This window comes from Squalius cephalus, assembly GCF_949319135.1.
Source record: "Squalius cephalus genome assembly, chromosome: 9".
NCBI classification, from domain to species: Eukaryota; Metazoa; Chordata; class Actinopteri; order Cypriniformes; family Leuciscidae; genus Squalius; species Squalius cephalus.
This window is the reverse complement of record NC_137130.1, coordinates 22,361,896-22,379,203: the sequence shown is the minus strand read 5'-3', so window position 1 is coordinate 22,379,203 and position 17,308 is coordinate 22,361,896. Positions and strand designations below refer to the sequence as shown.

The following is a 17,308-nucleotide window of genomic DNA, read 5'->3' as shown; positions in this document are numbered from 1 at the left end:
AGAACTGCTGCTCACTGCATATTTTCTCTTTTTCAGACCATTCTCTCTAAACTCTAGAGATTGATTGTCTGTGAAAATTAGAGTATCAGCAGTTTCTGAAATACTCAGACCAGCCTGTCTGGGACCAACAACCATGCCATGGTCAAATATCAACTTTCTTCCACATTCTGATGCTCAGTTTGAGCTTCAGCAAATTGTCTTGACCATAGCTGCGTCCGAAATCGCGTTCTGTCTGATTAGGTACGACATTTGAATTTGAACTTACTTCACGTAATGCGGATGAACTACATCTGCCATGTTGTCATTATCATGTGATCTACCAGCGTCAGTTGCGTCCCTTCACCTCCATTCATAAATTATCTCCCGTGGCCTCATGGGATAGTAAAGTGTCCATTAAATGCACACTTCAGAATCTCAGTAGTAGGTCATCCGGGGACTTTTTGCCTACTGTTTTTCGAAAACTATGTATTCAGACAAACTACTCTGTTAGCGTACTGTTTTTCGCATACATTTCACATATATTGTAGGCAATATTTGATTTCGGACGCAGCGCATGTCTACATGCATAAATGCATTGAGTTGCTTCCATGTAATTGGCTGATTAGATATTTGCGTTAACGAGCAGTTGAACAGGTATACCTAATAAAGTGGCAAGTGAGTGTATAAAGTATATAGGTGCGTTCATGCCATGTCGTAATTACCGTAATGATTCTGAATGTAAAAAGCCTCTATGTGCTTGTTGAACTTGTAATTACTATGTGTAAACGCATAATTTTCTGAGAACTACAAATTGTACCACATGGCAGCAGTACCACCTGATCACTGCAGATTCGGTGTATGACAACAAATTATCTTTCGGTGTATGACATCAAATTACCACAAGAGCGATTTGAAAGCATACGTAGCTTTATTTACAGTAATTACAACATGACGTGAACGCAGCACACACACATACACATACACACACACACACACACACACATATATATTATCACTATACTGTATATATTTTACTTAAGTAAAAAGTCTTACTTTTAAGTAAAAAGAAAATGTAAGAAGAAAAAAATAGTTTTAAGGACAAACAATGAGTTTTTTTTCTAACTTATGTATCATTATATTTCTTATTATGGTTTAGGTTTTTCATATGGTTTAGTCAAGAAGTGGTTTTGGCAGTCATTTGTGTATGGCATGGACTCCCAATGAGGCATGTGTGGGACACAGATGGGTTTTCATCAGTGTCTTTATTATGTTAGAATGAGGCCAACAGCCGCCCAACTGTTCCAGTGTTGTTTCACGCCGTGGACCTCAGACAGCCTCTAGGCAGTACAAGAGCTGCTCCCGTGCTACTGTAGAGTGTTGTCAAGTCTTACATTTCTTTCATAAAATTCATAAAGCTGTCTCCAAGCGTTTGAGGAAGCCTTATGAACCTTAACTACTGAGATTTGTACTTAAAATCATTGAATGACTTAACCTTCCCTTAAAGGCAGAATTATGATCGGAAAGATAATAAGTGTCTTTAAGTCCATATGAGATGTCATGGCTGGATAGCTCCAGACGGAGCTTGTGCTGCTGTTTTAAATAGATCAGAGGAGAGGGTGGAAAATCATAGGCTATCTGTTTTCTTTTTGACTGTGTGATCAGTCAAAGTGCCAGTTATTGGTGTTTCTGATCAATGGAGGTGACACTAATCTGGTAAATGACCTTCTGCCTGCGTGTCAGTGCTGTCAATATCTGGACTGAGGTGAACTAATTCTGATCAATTCTCAAAATCATCTCTTACTGACAAGTGGAGTCTTGGTTCTGGCTTTGAACCCTAAAGCGATTAATGGTTAAAGAAATGACAGATTGAGAGGCTGTGCCTTTTTTTACAAGAAGCAAAGAAAATACCATTTGCTGAATACTCACCATTTTATAGACAGTACTTAGTGCGTATACTACAAATATTATATTATATTATATTATATTATATTATATTATATTATATTATATTATATTATATTATATTATATTATATTATATTATATTATATTATATTATATTGAGGAATCAAATATTGTTATTTTGACAAGAGAGACTTGACTAGAAGTTTATTGTACTGCCAATTTAACATACTACAGCATACTGTTACTTTTAGAACTTTTCTTCCAAAGCAGTTAAAAACACTGTTCATCTTATGTTCACTTATTTTCTTCATATATATATATATATATAAAGGACACTCTATTGAATTCTATGGTTTTACGTATCAGGACATAGTAAAAAACCATCTGGTGTTTAGCAGGTCTTGAAATTAGGTAAATACAACATCAGATGAACAACAACACTTGCCATATTACACTGTGTCATTATTTATTTAAAGCTGCAGTCCGTAGCTTTTTTGGGTTAAAAATTATCCAAAATAATTTTTTGAGCAAGTACATAACCAGCCAGTGTTCAAAACTATCTACTTGCCTCAGCTCGATTAAAAATGGTAAGCTTGTAATAATGTTTTTAATTCCAGTAGTACTGGTGGATATCCGGGGGAAATTCAAGCACGTCTTTGCGTCATTATGTCACATCTGTACACATAAAGAAGGAGTCTCGGCTAGTAGGCTATGTTGCGTGTGAGGATGTTGGAGGTGGAGATTTATAGCCTTTTCTCACAGCACTTGATATAATTAAACTTAGCAATTTGATGGCGGATCCAGAAAGGTTCAAACGACAATCACCAGTGACAACTGGAGATTCACCCATTGTAAAACGCGAAAGACTTCGGACTTCAGAGAAAAAAAGACAATGCAACCAGGCCCATGCGAAAACAAGGACATATATCGGAAGAGCATTAAGTGTAGTCATGCAATGCTGATGTTGATAACATTAACAATTTGAGAACAAAGTATAATTTGCACGGTTTGACGTGATATGATAAGCGATCGTTAGATTTAATCGGCGCGATTTACTGCAATGCTTTTTTCCCCTTAGTTGGTCAAAACAAAAGTGGATGTTACTTACTTGTTCAGTCGACATTTTCTGGTGAAAATTCTAATGTTGGTCATTCTTCCAAAAAGTAGAATCTGTGATTCTACAGATTCCACCAGAGCTGTGACTGACAGCCGCACATTCTCCTCAAAACATTGGATTCATCTGCGCTGTGCCATGCCAAGGCACAACGCACGTAAAGTTGATAATTCCGCGAATAACTGCAGTTGCAGATTTCAAACAGAGATGGCGACAAAGAGGAAAAACTGCGGACTGCAGCTTTAACAAAAATAAAGCCAAAATGGAGAAGCCATGTGTGACAAACTAGTACACATTAGGATTCAATTGCTTGTAGAACCAACTTTAGCAACAATAACTTAGAGTAATGGTTTTCTGTATGAAATTATCAGTCTCTCACATGGTTGTGGAGGAATTTTGCTTAAGTTCACTGAGGTTTGCAGGTATTTGTTTATCCACAGCTCTCGTAAGGTTCCGCAACAGCATTTCAATCGGGTTGAGGTCTGGACTTTGACTGGGCCAGTGCAATACATTGATTCTTTTCTTTTTCAGCCATTCTGTTATAGATTTGCTGGTGTTCTTTTGATTATTGTCCTGTTGCATGGCCCAATTTCAGCCAAGCTTTAGCAGTCGGTCAGATGGCCTCATGTTTGACTCTAGAATACTTTGGGAGAGGAGTTCATGGTCGACTCAAAGACTGCAAGGTGCCCAGGTCTTTTGGCGGCAAAACAAGCCCAAATCATCACCCCTCCACCACCGTGCTTTACGGCTGGTATGTGGTGTTTGTGCTGATATGCTGTGTTTGTTTTTTGCCAGATGTGGCACTGTGCATTATGGCCAAACATCTCCACTTTTGTCTGAACAAAAGTCTTGACGTTTGTTCAGATGCAACTTTGCAAACCTAAGTCGTGCTGCCATGTTATGAGAAGAGGCTTTCTCCTGGCAACCCTTTCAAACAAACCATACTTGTTCAGTCTTTTTCTAATTGTACTGTCATGAACTTTTTTTTTTGCAATTTCTCTGAACATTGCACGGTCTGACAGTGGGGTGAATTTGCTGGGACGTCCACTCCTGGGAAGATTGGCAACTGTCTTGAATCTTTTCACTTGTGAATAATCTCCCTTACTGTTGAAAGATGGACTTCAAATTGTTTTGGAAATGGCCATAAAACCCTTCTCAGATTGATGGCAGCAACAATTGCTTCTCTAAGGGGCTGTTTAAATGACACCGTTTTCTGCTAAAAACATAAAACTTTAAATGTGTTTGTCCGTTCATTTACACGACAACAGCGTTTTTAAAACGGGTTTCAAAGTGGAAGATCAGTGTCTCAGTGTAAACAGCAAACACGTGTTTCCGTGTATTACGTGTTCAATCTATGGTGTTTCATCGCCATCTAATGGCCTGGAGCAGAATACAGCGTTTTAGTCGTTTTCGCTGGATCCGTGTGAATGGGGATCGTTGTCGTGTAAACATACCCTATAAGATCATTGCTGATGTCTTTCTTCCTTGGCATTGTGTTAACACACACCTGAATGCTCCAGACCAGCAAACTGCCAAAACATCTGATTAATTGATCTTCAGCAAGCGTGATCACCTCTATAAAAGCAAAGACATTTGATTAGCAGCGGCTGACTGCTACTTACCCTCTTAATTCCTATGGAAGCAGTAAGGGTGTACTTAGTTTGTCACACATGGCTTCTCCATTCTGGCCTAGTTTTTGTTAAATAAATAGTGACACAGTGTAATATGTCATGTGTTGTTGTCCATCTGATGTTGTATTTACCTAATTTTAAGACCTGCCAAAGTCCATTTTTTATTATGTCACTCCTGATTCGTAAAAACATAGAATTCAATAGGGTGTTCTTTCTTATTCACATGACTGTATATTTATATATAAATATGCATCTGTGGCATCACATCACATTAAGAATTGAGAAAACTGGCATGTGTCACTTTTCATTGCATGCATAGGTTGTTGTTTGTATTAAAATGACAGCTGTCCTCTGTCTCCCTGACCTTTGTGTTGTGTGTTTACTCAGAAAAAGGTTGTGTGAGGTGACACATTCCACCAATCGGATGTCTTCCAGGGTTATTTTTTATTCCCATTCTCTAAAGGTCATAGTTTGTGATATATCTAAGTGTAACATTCAATCTTCAGTCTGTTATGGGCGATGATCACATTTGACATTTCTCTCCTGTATGATGTCTCAACATTATTTTCTCTTTTTGTATTTGTTTACATTATTCATTTGCATTACACTCTCTCAGTCATGTACAGCATTCCTTTATGAGTGTCATTAGTTAGTTGTTGCTGATATAAATATTAATATAATGTGACTGATAGGATTCAGAGTAAGGTCTGCCCCATACGGAGATCTGACAGTTGGGTTATCCGTTCCTCATTCCCACTTTAGATCCATGATTCTCTCTGGTATACTGCACTGCATAAGCAGCCGCTGTTTGTACACACCTCTGTTGATAATGAGGATTCAGTGTTTACATGGACTTTTCAGCATTAATATTTATGTTTTCTTGATGTGTCAATGAATACTAAGTGGTGTGAGTGACTGAGCTGGAACAGAAAAGAAAATTGTTCATTTTTAACAGTGTAGTCAGATCTTGTCACTTAATTCTAAACCGCATTATATTTAAAGGTAAGGTGATTTATTTTATTTTAAAGCACTTCCTACTTAATGTGCGAAGACAGCAGTAAAAAAAAAAACCTCTTTCAGTCTCATGAGTCTTTCAGTTTTTCTGTTTATCTGAGCAGTGCAACGTGCCAATTTCTGGCTCAACCAATGGCGTGAATTTGGGGCCAGACTACCTGTTTGTCCTAAGATGGGTCATTTGGAAAATCAGATTGCTGCAGGAATAAGTCCTAAATCCCAGAAATGAGTTAGCATTTTTAGACTTTTGGTTCCATCATACCAAAGTCTGTTTTTTTTTTGTTTTTTTTTTTTTTAATGTGCTTGAAATAAGGTCTGTGGTTAATACAAGCTCACAAGATATTTTCACATTTTATTCTACAACATTAAATACATCAGTGATACCCCACTCATGATTTTTTAAAGCTTTTACAGTGGTAACAAGTGGCTAAATGGGACTACTAGGTTTTCTGGGACATTAAACGCAATCACGGCAAACAGGACAACTCATCTACTCACTCTTGTTGTGTTTATACTCGCACTCTTACAAACTTTTCTAACTCAAACTTTCAAACTTATGGGTTTTAAATTGATTGAATAGTTCAATCAGAAGTGTGAAAAGAGTTTAAAGAGTTTTCGTGACTTTGAAGTCATGCAACCGCGGTGTAGTTTGTTTTTTTACTTGTTTTACTTCTGATGATTATTTAGGCTCCACAATTCATAAATGTTGTCTTTATTTGTAAAGAATGTTGGGGAATGTTGTTGGGAAAAGCCATCTGATGTGTAACATTATATTAGATCCGTAGGTCTTAATATATAGGCTGTTTATCTCATTAATGTTAATCATACAATCAATATAAGAAAAGAGGGAATCATTCAATGCTCTTGATTGTACTACGTTTGTAGTTTTAATAATAATCTATTTATTTGTAACGAATACACTATGCAGGGATTGTTTTAATTGAATGCTTCTGTTTAGATGTAAAATAAAAAAGTAAAGCACTGTTAATTGAATTAGTTTCTTAAATTATATTTGTTCTACTGTTTATTTGCATCTTTGTTCTTATTTTTAATAACAAATATAAAATAGCAAGAAATAGCTATATAGTGATTAATATAGTAATGATTATTTATAAAACAATTGGAGGAAAAGGTGCATCATGATACATCAAGAATTGTTTCATAATCGAATCGCTGAATTGTGTTTGAATCGAATCGTGAGGAAAGTGAAGATTCACACCTCTAGTCGCAATTACGCCTTCAGTGATTGGTCAAAACACCCCGCACATTGTGGTGTCATGGGGGGGAAAAAGTTGAACATATTTTCCTATAGATATGGGTTTTGAATTGTGTGCATGTGCTTGGTGGTTTTGTTTGTGGAACCTTCAGATTGACTCTATTGACTACAAACAGGTCATTCCAACAAATGGATTTTCGCCATTCTCATTTTGTCATTTCGTCAATGGCTGTCATTCTCAGTCATTCCAACAAATTAAGGTTTTTAATAGAGAATGTAAAAATAACAATAACTAATTATTGAAAATTTGCTCATTTCGACTAATTTTGCCAGACTCCAAAATTCATAAAAGTTGTCTTAATTTGTAAAGATTATTTGGATGAACAAAACCTGTAAGAATCATATACTTTTATCCGTCACAGAGCTTATTTTCTGAGGGATCCAGGGTGATGCTAACTCCTGGGTTGGCCTAAAAAATGCATCATCCTTGCAGGACTCTATGGGTAGCCATTTTGATATGTGTTATGCGCAAAAGTAAATATGAGGAAAACGTGATTTTAAATGTGCAAAATATTAGTTGGACTTGAGTTGGTTACAAAGCACTGAAACATACAGTACACACAATTTTTTTTTTCATATATATTTCTTTGTGGCCCTCATCACACTCAAGAATGAAGATTGTACAGTATAATTGTTTTAATAGAATGAATTTGCAGCTGTATGGCAGTTGTTTTATATCGGAGCATTTGAATGCATTTCATTTTTTGATATCATCATTGAAATTGAGTGTGGACTGAGCTGTGCAGGAGGAAACAATGCTGAATATCAGGATCCACCACTAATGTCAACCACAGAACTTCACATTTCAGCGCTGACATCGCAACTCATCAGGCTAACACACACTAATGAAATAAACTCCTACTCGACAATTCCTTTGTACTAGATACATCCCTGCGGCAAGTTATTTTTTTCCATTTTTTACAGAAGAATAACTGTGGAAAGGACAAAATTAGTCGTGACAAAAAGCAGTGTCCCTGTTTTAAATGTTTGTTTTTATGTGTTTTAAGGTAAGTTTTCGTTCAACGAGAAGAGGTATGCATTTATGCTGATAGTTTTTAAAACATCCGCACAGACTGCCTCATTTGACTGAAATTGGTCTGAGCGTGTGTTACGCTGAAGCTCGCTTCCAATAGAATTTCTAATCTAAGCTAAAATGAATTGTACTCATCTTCTTTGTAGACTCCGTTTTAGCCAAGCCCCTGTTGGTGCTGCTAATGGTGCACATATTTTGATTCAGAGTTTGAATGATTTAAAGAACTTGTATCATATTTTTGGTAATTAATTTCAGCTCTCTTAGACTGTAAAAAGACTAATCCCCTGTAAGCTATTAAATGAATGGGTTTGTCCTTGACTCTGTCTGAAAAATGAATGATGAATCTGCCCAACTTTCATCCATCAGGTGTTCACTGAGAACTGATCTTACTCTCGTAATCGCTTCCAATTATGACTTTGTTTCAGCTCTGTTCAAAATTTAATGCGGGATTAAATCAAAGGTATTTTTTGTGGTGTTTTTGTTTTTTAGATGCCATGTTTTTTTGTGTGTTTTTTTTTTATCATAGTCCACAAAATAGTTTTGTGTCTGTGCTTGCAGGCAAATCAAGGGGTTGTTCTCTTGATCTCTTTCCCTCCTACTCTCTTTCATTTTTGTGTGGAAGGTTTTGTATGTTGTGAACAGCGCATGAAATGGTACACAGATTAAGGGGTGCTCACAAGCAGCACTATTTTATTTATTTATTCTTCTTTCCTCTTAAATGCAAGTGAGCCAAAGAGATTTCAGCCAGGAAGATGTGGCCCTTCCAGTGCTTTTTGCTCTCCGTGTGGGCTGTTAAGGTTAATTTCTGCAATCTGCATGCACATTTTCATCCGGCCCTCCTGGGGCAAAGTGTTCCTTTCAAACTTTCACAATTATTTCTGATATATTATAACACGGAGGGAAAGTGGATTGATTTAGGGAGGTGGGAAGCTGGAATTATTTGATGCCTGCAATATGACCCGTAAGTCAGTGATGTTATTTGGAGCTCTGGCATTATTCTTTCTGCAATTTAACTTATTACAATTGGGTGCTCAAATTGCCAAGCACCTGTTATGGAATTGCAGTTTGTGCATTATTCAGAAGACGAGACAAACCTGCGCAGTTGGTTAAAATGAATACTGCTTGGTTTTTATTTCTGACTCTTGAACTGTAATTTTTGCAGTCCTGCTATTTTCTTTTTGAACTTACTGTCACTCATCACCATTTATACCTCTGAATGTTTTGGTGTACAAAGTTCTGCATTACACATTATCTCTAACTTTATGGGAATATGACGTTCCTGCTGAAAAGGCCGACATAGCTACTCACTGTAATATACCTAATTTTGTTTGATTTGAAACACAATGACTGCCTTGGCCAACCAGCTTTTGGACCAGCGTGGGCATTGCAGTATATGATATCCATTAACATCAGAATTAATTGTGCTTTATGCTTCGTTGGACATTTTTTAATGGGTGATTCTTCAATTAGGGGCAGTTTGAACAACTTTAAATATTGAAAAATGGTGCTTCCTCAAACTATATTTCATTTATCACATGTCCTTGAGTAAAAATCTACCTTCAAGTAAAATTTGGTGTTATGTGTGATGATGTGGATTTTTATAATGTATTGATGCTAATTACTTTTATCGAAAAAGTCTCAGATTTGCAAACACAAGTTCATTGGCAGTCAGTTAGCTTTGAAATGATAAACATTCAAATAAATGATTTGGTTTGTAGTAAAGACAAATTAAATATGGTATTTAAAAAGTCCAAAATAAGCACAATCAGATAAATTTTACATTTCATTTACATTTCAACTATTAAACAATGGAAAAGCTCATTTAAAAGACCAAATGTTTCAAGTTATTATAAAACTACCTTTTTTTTCTTCTGAAAAGTTTCATTAATTGTAGAATCAGCCATATAGCCTACTTAGTGTTTTTTTTTTTTTTACAGAAATTAATACTTTTATTTAGCGAGGATGCATTAAATTGATCAAAAGTTTGCAGTAAAGACAACTTTCTATTCATCAAAGAATCCATCAAATTACCCTAAAAATATATATATGTATCGCAGTTTCCACAAAAAATATTGATAATAATTAGAAATGTTTCTTGAACACCAAATCAGCATGTTAGAATGATTTCTGAAGGATCATGTGACTGAAGACAAACTTCAGCTTTGCCATCACAGGAATAATTTACATTTTAAAACATATTAAAATAGACAATATTTGTGATCAAATAAATGCAATAAAATCTTACTGACCCCAAAATTTGGAATGGTAGTGCTCAATTTATTTAATTCAGGTAGTCTGTCTTTCTTTCTTGATATTTTTCTGCATTGCATGAGCCTGTTGAAATGCTAATGCACTCATTTCAAGGGGTCAATAAATCTCTTCAATATTTTGGATCCCTGATGTCAGTGTCAAGAATAGACCAAATACCTCTTTTTCAAAACCGCATTTCATGGTGTAGAGACTTCAGTGTTGATGAATGGAAGTTTCCGGTTCTGTCTACAGTTTAAATTGCGCTCAGGGGTCCTCCACCTCGTGCACGCAACAGCTATCTTCAAACTCACTGAAGTCTGGGTCACGTGGTCGCCTGCAGTGTTTTGCAATAGCAATTTGATTGCCAAGAACATGCCTAGAGTCCCTCCTCGCCAGCCTCTTTGCTTTGATGACTCAAGAAGCCTGGTGCTAAAGGTTGGAGGCGGAGGACTGGAGACTCGCTTTAGGGAATATCTTCCATCTATGCCTCATTGGATCAAGAACATCACCCATATCACATTCTTAGCCTCTTGACATGGATGCAGTTACAGCAGGGGGAAAATACATAGATAACAAATTTGCCCCTGGGTTGTTATTGCTTAACTGCATGTTTGAAAGTGAATGACAGCGTTCAAGAGGAATAATGATGCCTCGTATTGACCGTTGAAGTTCTTCACACATTCAGGGTTTTACATTTGACTTTATCTTTTTTTTTTTTTAAGGAAATTGATCCGTTATGGTGGCACATAAGAAGGATGTAATACGCCTGTTTGTTGTGGATGTTTTTTAGGGTTTAATCGTTAAAGGAAAGTTTTGTGTAATCCTAGAGAAGTGAATGGAAGGATTAATGTCTCTCTTTCATGCATGAAATGAGAGTTTTCCTCTCACTAACCTCAGCAGACAGCCCAGCTCTCTTTCGCTTCTGTCTTTTGATAGCTCACTGGCATCCAATAAATTAAATGGCCTTTGGTTCATTCTGTCAAATACTTTTTCCTGTTCAAATCTTTTCCTTCCTGCAGGTGAAAGGAAACAAATTCTGCCCATCTGATCAAGCAGTCATTAGTAAAATCAGTGGCAACACACAAAGCAAATATTTCCTTTGGTTAATTTGTTTGAAGATCGAAGAGCAGATCATTTGTATAGAGAAACTGATGGCATTATCGCTTTGACAGGCCGTTGCTTTAACAGACTTGATTGTGAGGGTTTGGAGCGTCATGAAATTATTAGTGTTCAGAACTTGGTTGTGTTCATCATAATGAAATCTAAATTGCCCCCTCTATTTTCATGTTTCCCATTTCTGTGATTGAGCACAAAAAGGCTGATGAATCACAACTGTTGATCTCTTATTTGGAGATAAAAACCACTTAGTCTTCATCAAAGTTGCATTAAAAAGATGAAAGCAGTGAATATGAGCACATTTATAATAGGGACCTCATTTACTCTTGTAACGCTGAGTTATGGGACTATTTCATTGAATGGCTTATTCCACCTCAATGCACAAAAACATTGAATTTCTGTCTTGTAAAGGTACCTTGGGTTTGTGGTTGACTATTATAGAGTCTTTTATAAGTGTTAAAAAATTATTTTTTTTATCTTTTTTTATTAATATTATTTATGGATACAGTACCGTAAGAAATTGGAGTTGGTAAGATTTTTAAAGTTTTTGAAAGAAGTCTCTTATGCTCACCAAGGTTGCATTTATTTAATCAAAACAGTAAAAAATATCTATCCATCCGATCCATCCATCCATCCATCCAGCTATTTTTATATCTATCTGTCTGTCTGTCTCTGTCTGTCTATATCTGTCTACAAACGTACAATATATTTTGTAATATTGAATGTTCACAATGGCCAGTATAATTCTTTATATATTTATATATATACAGTGAGGAAAATAAGTATTTGAACACCCTGCTATTTTGCAAGTTCTCCCACTTGGAAATCATGGAGGGGTCTGAAATTGTCATCTTAGGTCCATGTCCACTGTGAGAGACATAATCTAAAAAAAAAAAAAACAGAAATCACAATATATGATTTTTTAACTATTTATTTGTATGATACAGCTGCAAATAAGTATTTGAACATCTGTCTATCAGCTAGAATTCTGACCCTCAAAGACCTGTTAGTCTGCCTTTAAAATGTCCACCTCCACTCCATTTATTATCCTAAATTAGATGCACCTGTTTGAGGTCGTTAGCTGCATAAAGACACCTGTCCACGCCATGCAATCAGTAAGAATCCAACTACTAACATGGCCAAGACCAAAGAGCTGTCCAAAGACACTAGAGACAAAATTGTACACCTCCACAAGGCTGGAAAGGGCTACGGGGAAATTGCCAAGCAGCTTGGTGAAAAAAGGTCCACTGTTGGAGCAATCATTAGAAAATGGAAGAAGCTAAACATGACTGTCAATCTCCCTCGGACTGGGGCTCCATGCAAGATCTCACCTCGTGGGGTCTCAATGATCCTAAGAAAGGTGAGAAATCAGCCCAGAACTACACGGGAGGAGCTGGTCAATGACCTGAAAAGAGCTGGGACCACCGTTTCCAAGGTTACTGTTGGTAATACACTAATGCCTGGTTCAGATTACACGATTTTTTTTGTCTGTTACGATAGTCACTGTGTCAGATTACACGATTTTGACTCCTAAAAATCTTGTCATGTCGTGGACAAGAAACATGTCAGACTACACGTTGTTTTCCGACAAGTCATCGCGAGCCGTCTCACACACTCATTCACTCGCACATATACAAGCACTCACACACACGCACGCACGCTCACTCGCACATACACACTCGCACACACACACACACACACACACACACACACACACACACACTCACTCACTCGCACATACACACTCACTCACATACACGCACTCACTCTCTCTCTCTCTCTCTCTCTCTCTCTCTCTCTCTCTCTCTCTCTCTCTCTCTCTCTCTCTCACACACACACACACACACACACACACACACACACACACACACACACACACTCACTCTCGCGCACACACACACAGTCACACACACACTCGCTCACTCACTCACTCGCGAACACAGACTCTCACTCACTGTCCCTCACTCACTCGCGCGCCGTCGTCGTGGAGGACCGTTAAAAAATTAAACATGCTAGTCTTTCTGTCGTGATGCCATGAAGCATCGCAGACGCGACGTAGGTTGTCGCCCACTATGACGCACTATACAAGATGAAACGATCGAATCTTGCGTCCCGACGCCCGTTGTCGTTTGTGAATCCCCACGACACCCTACGTCAAACGTATCGTGCCAAAATCGGGCTAAAATCGTGTAATCTGAACCAGGCATAAGACGTCATGGTTTGAAATCATGCATGGCACGGAAGGTTCCCCTGCTTAAACCAGCACATGTCAAGGCCCGTCTTAAGTTTGCCAATGACCATTTGGATGATCCAGAGGAGTCATGGGAGAAAGTCATGTGGTCAGATGAGACCAAAATAGAACTTTTTGGTCATAATTCCACTAAACGTGTTTGGAGGAAGAAGAATGATGAGTACCATCCCAAGAACACCATCCCTACTGTGAAGCATGGGGGTGGTAGCATCATGCTTTGGGGGTGTTTTTCTGCACATGGGACAGGGCGACTGCACTGTATTAAGGAGAGGATGACCGGGGCCATGTATTGCGAGATTTTGGGGAACAACCTCCTTCCCTCAGTTAGAGCATTGAAGATGGGTCGAGGCTGGGTCTTCCAACATGACAATGACCCGAAGCACACAGCCAGGATAACCAAGGAGTGGCTCTGTAAGAAGCATATCAAGGTTCTGGCGTGGCCTAGCCAGTCTCCAGACCTAAACCCAATAGAGAATCTTTGGAGGGAGCTCAAACTCTGTGTTTCTCAGCGATAGCCCAGAAACCTGACTTATCTAGAGAAGATCTGTGTGGAGGAGTGGGCCAAAATCCCTCCTGCAGTATAGCAAACCTGGTGAAAAACTACAGGAAACGTTTGACCTCTGTAATTGCAAACAAAGGCTACTGTAACAAATATTAACATTGATTTTCTCAGGTATTCAAATACTTATTTGCAGCTGTATCATACAAATAAATAGTTAAAAAATCATACATTGTGATTTCTGGATTTTTATTTTTAGATTATGTCTCGCACAGTGGACATGCACCTACGATGACAATTTCAGACCCCTCCATGATTTCTAAGTGGGAGAACTTGCAAAATAGCAGGGTGTTCAAATACTTATTTCCCTCACTGTATATATATATATATAAGGGAGAATGTATAGCGAGGTGGTTGTTATTCGCTATAACAACCGCCTCGCTATACATTATCCCGCTTATTACATGGCTACCTACAAAATAAATAAATAATTTGACACAAATTATTGATTTAAAAAGGAGTTTATTGATTTAAAAACGATTGTATTTCTTCCGCTAAAGAAAATAGTCCGTTCCGCGTCCATAGCAATGCTCTGTTTTTCATGGAAACGGTCTGTTATAGTTCGCAGCGGTCTGTTATCAAGAAATAACAGACCGCATTCTACATTGGAATTCAACCAAGCCATGTAATGAATATATATATTCAGTAAATAAATGGGCAAATGGGCAAATGTGCATGTTTTGAAACAACAACAATAACCTCCCTTGATATCTGTCAACACCAAGTAATGATGGTGACATTACAAGTCTTCTTATGTTCCACTGAACAGGGCAGCTTGTTCCTGAGGAGCTCTGTGAAGACGAGTCGCCCCCTAAAGAGGTGTCCTGTGTGATGGCGTGTTCAGGTGACTGTGTGCTCAGCTCATGGTCTGATTGGTCCTCCTGCTCCCACAGCTGCTCCAGTAAAAACTCAGAAGGCAGACAAAGCCGCACACGGACCGTATTGGGCTTACCAGGAGAAGGTCAGTTGACTTTCACTTTCACAGAAATTAGATGATAATGTTTATTACAAATGTCTGAAAAATGTATTTTCAATTTAAGAAGATTAAAGGCATTCAAATGAATGGTGCATGTGACATGGTGTGGCACCTCTGGCCTACATGTGTCATTTCCTAACCTCTTTCATTCCCACTGTGTTCCAGTCTCACTGAACATTCCTATCTATTATAATAAAAAATGTTTATAAAATTTAAATAAACAAACGGATAATTTAATGCTGTAATATTGATTTGACAAGGGAAGTAATTTACTCCTAATATCACTCTGAGGGTGACATGACACCATTAATCAGTTTGTTTTTGTGAGTGGAGGGCCAATTTTGCATTCGGTATATTTGTTTCAGAGGAGCAGTGATAAAAATGTGTTCACAGGGTCTCATTTTTGTCTGCCTACATACCGCTGTGGGCTTTTCCAATCACACACAGTCCTTCTGGAATGACAAAAACAGCTGTGTAATTAAGACTTAAATATAGCTTAGTCTAGAGACTACTCCCGCCCCCTTTGTAGCCACACACACACACACACACACACACACACATGCATACATACATGCATACGTACATCCTGAGTAACAGCATTATGCATGCTCTTACATCTCCATGCATCTGGAAAATGGAAATAAAGCCCCAACCTCTACACACCATCCACAGAGTGTCATTAATCAGACAAGCCCTTATTAATATTCAGCTGGTCTATGTTACACTCATAATGAGTCCCTGTGTTATGGAGAAAGGCTGAATGTCAATACAATGTCATTAGCTTCAAGGGCAGGTGGAGTAGGAATTACTTTTAATTATAAAAAGTACAGAAGTAATTTTGGAGGTTGATCCCACAAAAAATGTGTCAAAGGTGTCCCTGCATCACACGTGGAATACACATTCAGCATTTTGTTTCAAGTACAGTAAAATGATGGAAGAAGTTTTTGGGATGCATCAATATCGTCTCGGTTACTGATGTAACCCTCGTTCCCTGAAGGAGGGAACGGGAGACGTAACGTCGATGTGACAACGTAATTGGGATCACTTCAGGGAGCCCTATCAACTTCGAGTGTCTACAGAACGAGCCAATGAACGTTGGCGTGCCTGAATCACGCCACGCGCCCCCGCCGCGCAGCGCGGGTATAAACAGGAAGCGGGCGCACGCATACATTGTTTTTTGCTGAGGAGCCGAGACCTGTGACGGCCATGCAGCGATGGTCAGCAACGGTGGAGACGGGATGTTGCGTCTCCCGTTCCCTCCTTCAGGGAACGAGGGTTACATCAGTAACTGAGACGTTCCCTTTCAGTCGCTCACGTTCGACGTAACGTCAATGTGACGATTTAATTGGGATCCCATGGAAAACGCCACGGTTGCTGCCACATCCAGCGCCCTACGCAAGACTCTCAGACCCCCAACTGCTGGGGCGGAAGACCTGCGTAGAGGGAGTTCAACTGCTGTTCCATTATACCCCACAAAGTGGAACTCTTGGATAACACTGGGAAAGCGTACCTTTCCAGGGGAAAGGACGCTGCGGAGCCACATCCTGCCCGAAGGGAGGTAACGTGGAGAATACACATATTGACTGACCGAAGGGGCAGTGCAACATATGTAATGTCACTGGGGTGGCTCCACCCGAAGGGGGAGACTACACCGGACAGTGACGGCAGAGCAGACTCTGCCAAGGGAAAGACACGGGCTCACCGCAGGGAGCTGGTCATGGAAGAATACACATATGGGATCGCCGCAGGGATCACACATATGGAACCCAGCCTAGTACAAGTTACACAAGCATACGAGCACTAGGCCTGGCGTCGGACGCTCCGCAACGTCCGACTGCCGAAGGGTGCGGAGGAACTCACAGGGTTCGCCAAGTGGGGAACTCGACTGGAGCAAAAAGCGCACGTATCCATTCCTATGAAGGGAGTGGCGCAGCAAGCCGACACTAGAGCAGGAACTTCGGTGTTACCGGCTGGTAGAAGCGAGCACACAGGAATAAACCGGCTCAACACGTAGGCTATAAAACCTAGCGAACGTGTTAGGTGTCGCCCAGCCCGCAGCTCTACAGATGTCTGTCAGCGAGGCGCCGTGTGCCAGCGCCCAGGAAGAAGCGACACCCCTAGTGGAGTGGGCTTTCAACCCGGGCGGGCAGGGCACGCCTTGGGCTTCGTAAGCCAAGGCGATGGCATCCATTATCCAGTGGGCCA

The 17,308-nt window shown here is 39.1% G+C and overlaps 1 protein-coding gene across 6 annotated transcripts in view; it reads left to right on the top strand.

The window, feature by feature from the left end:
- thsd7ba (thrombospondin, type I, domain containing 7Ba) overlaps positions 1-17,308 on the top strand; it is a 308,878-nt gene that overhangs the window by 197,229 nt on the left and 94,341 nt on the right. For all 6 annotated transcript variants that reach the window (XM_079882075.1, XM_079882079.1, XM_079882074.1 and 3 more), the window contains one exon: positions 14,897-15,088. In XM_079882075.1, the coding sequence (XP_079738201.1) occupies positions 14,897-15,088 (192 nt within the window). The remainder of the gene's footprint in view (positions 1-14,896; positions 15,089-17,308) is intronic.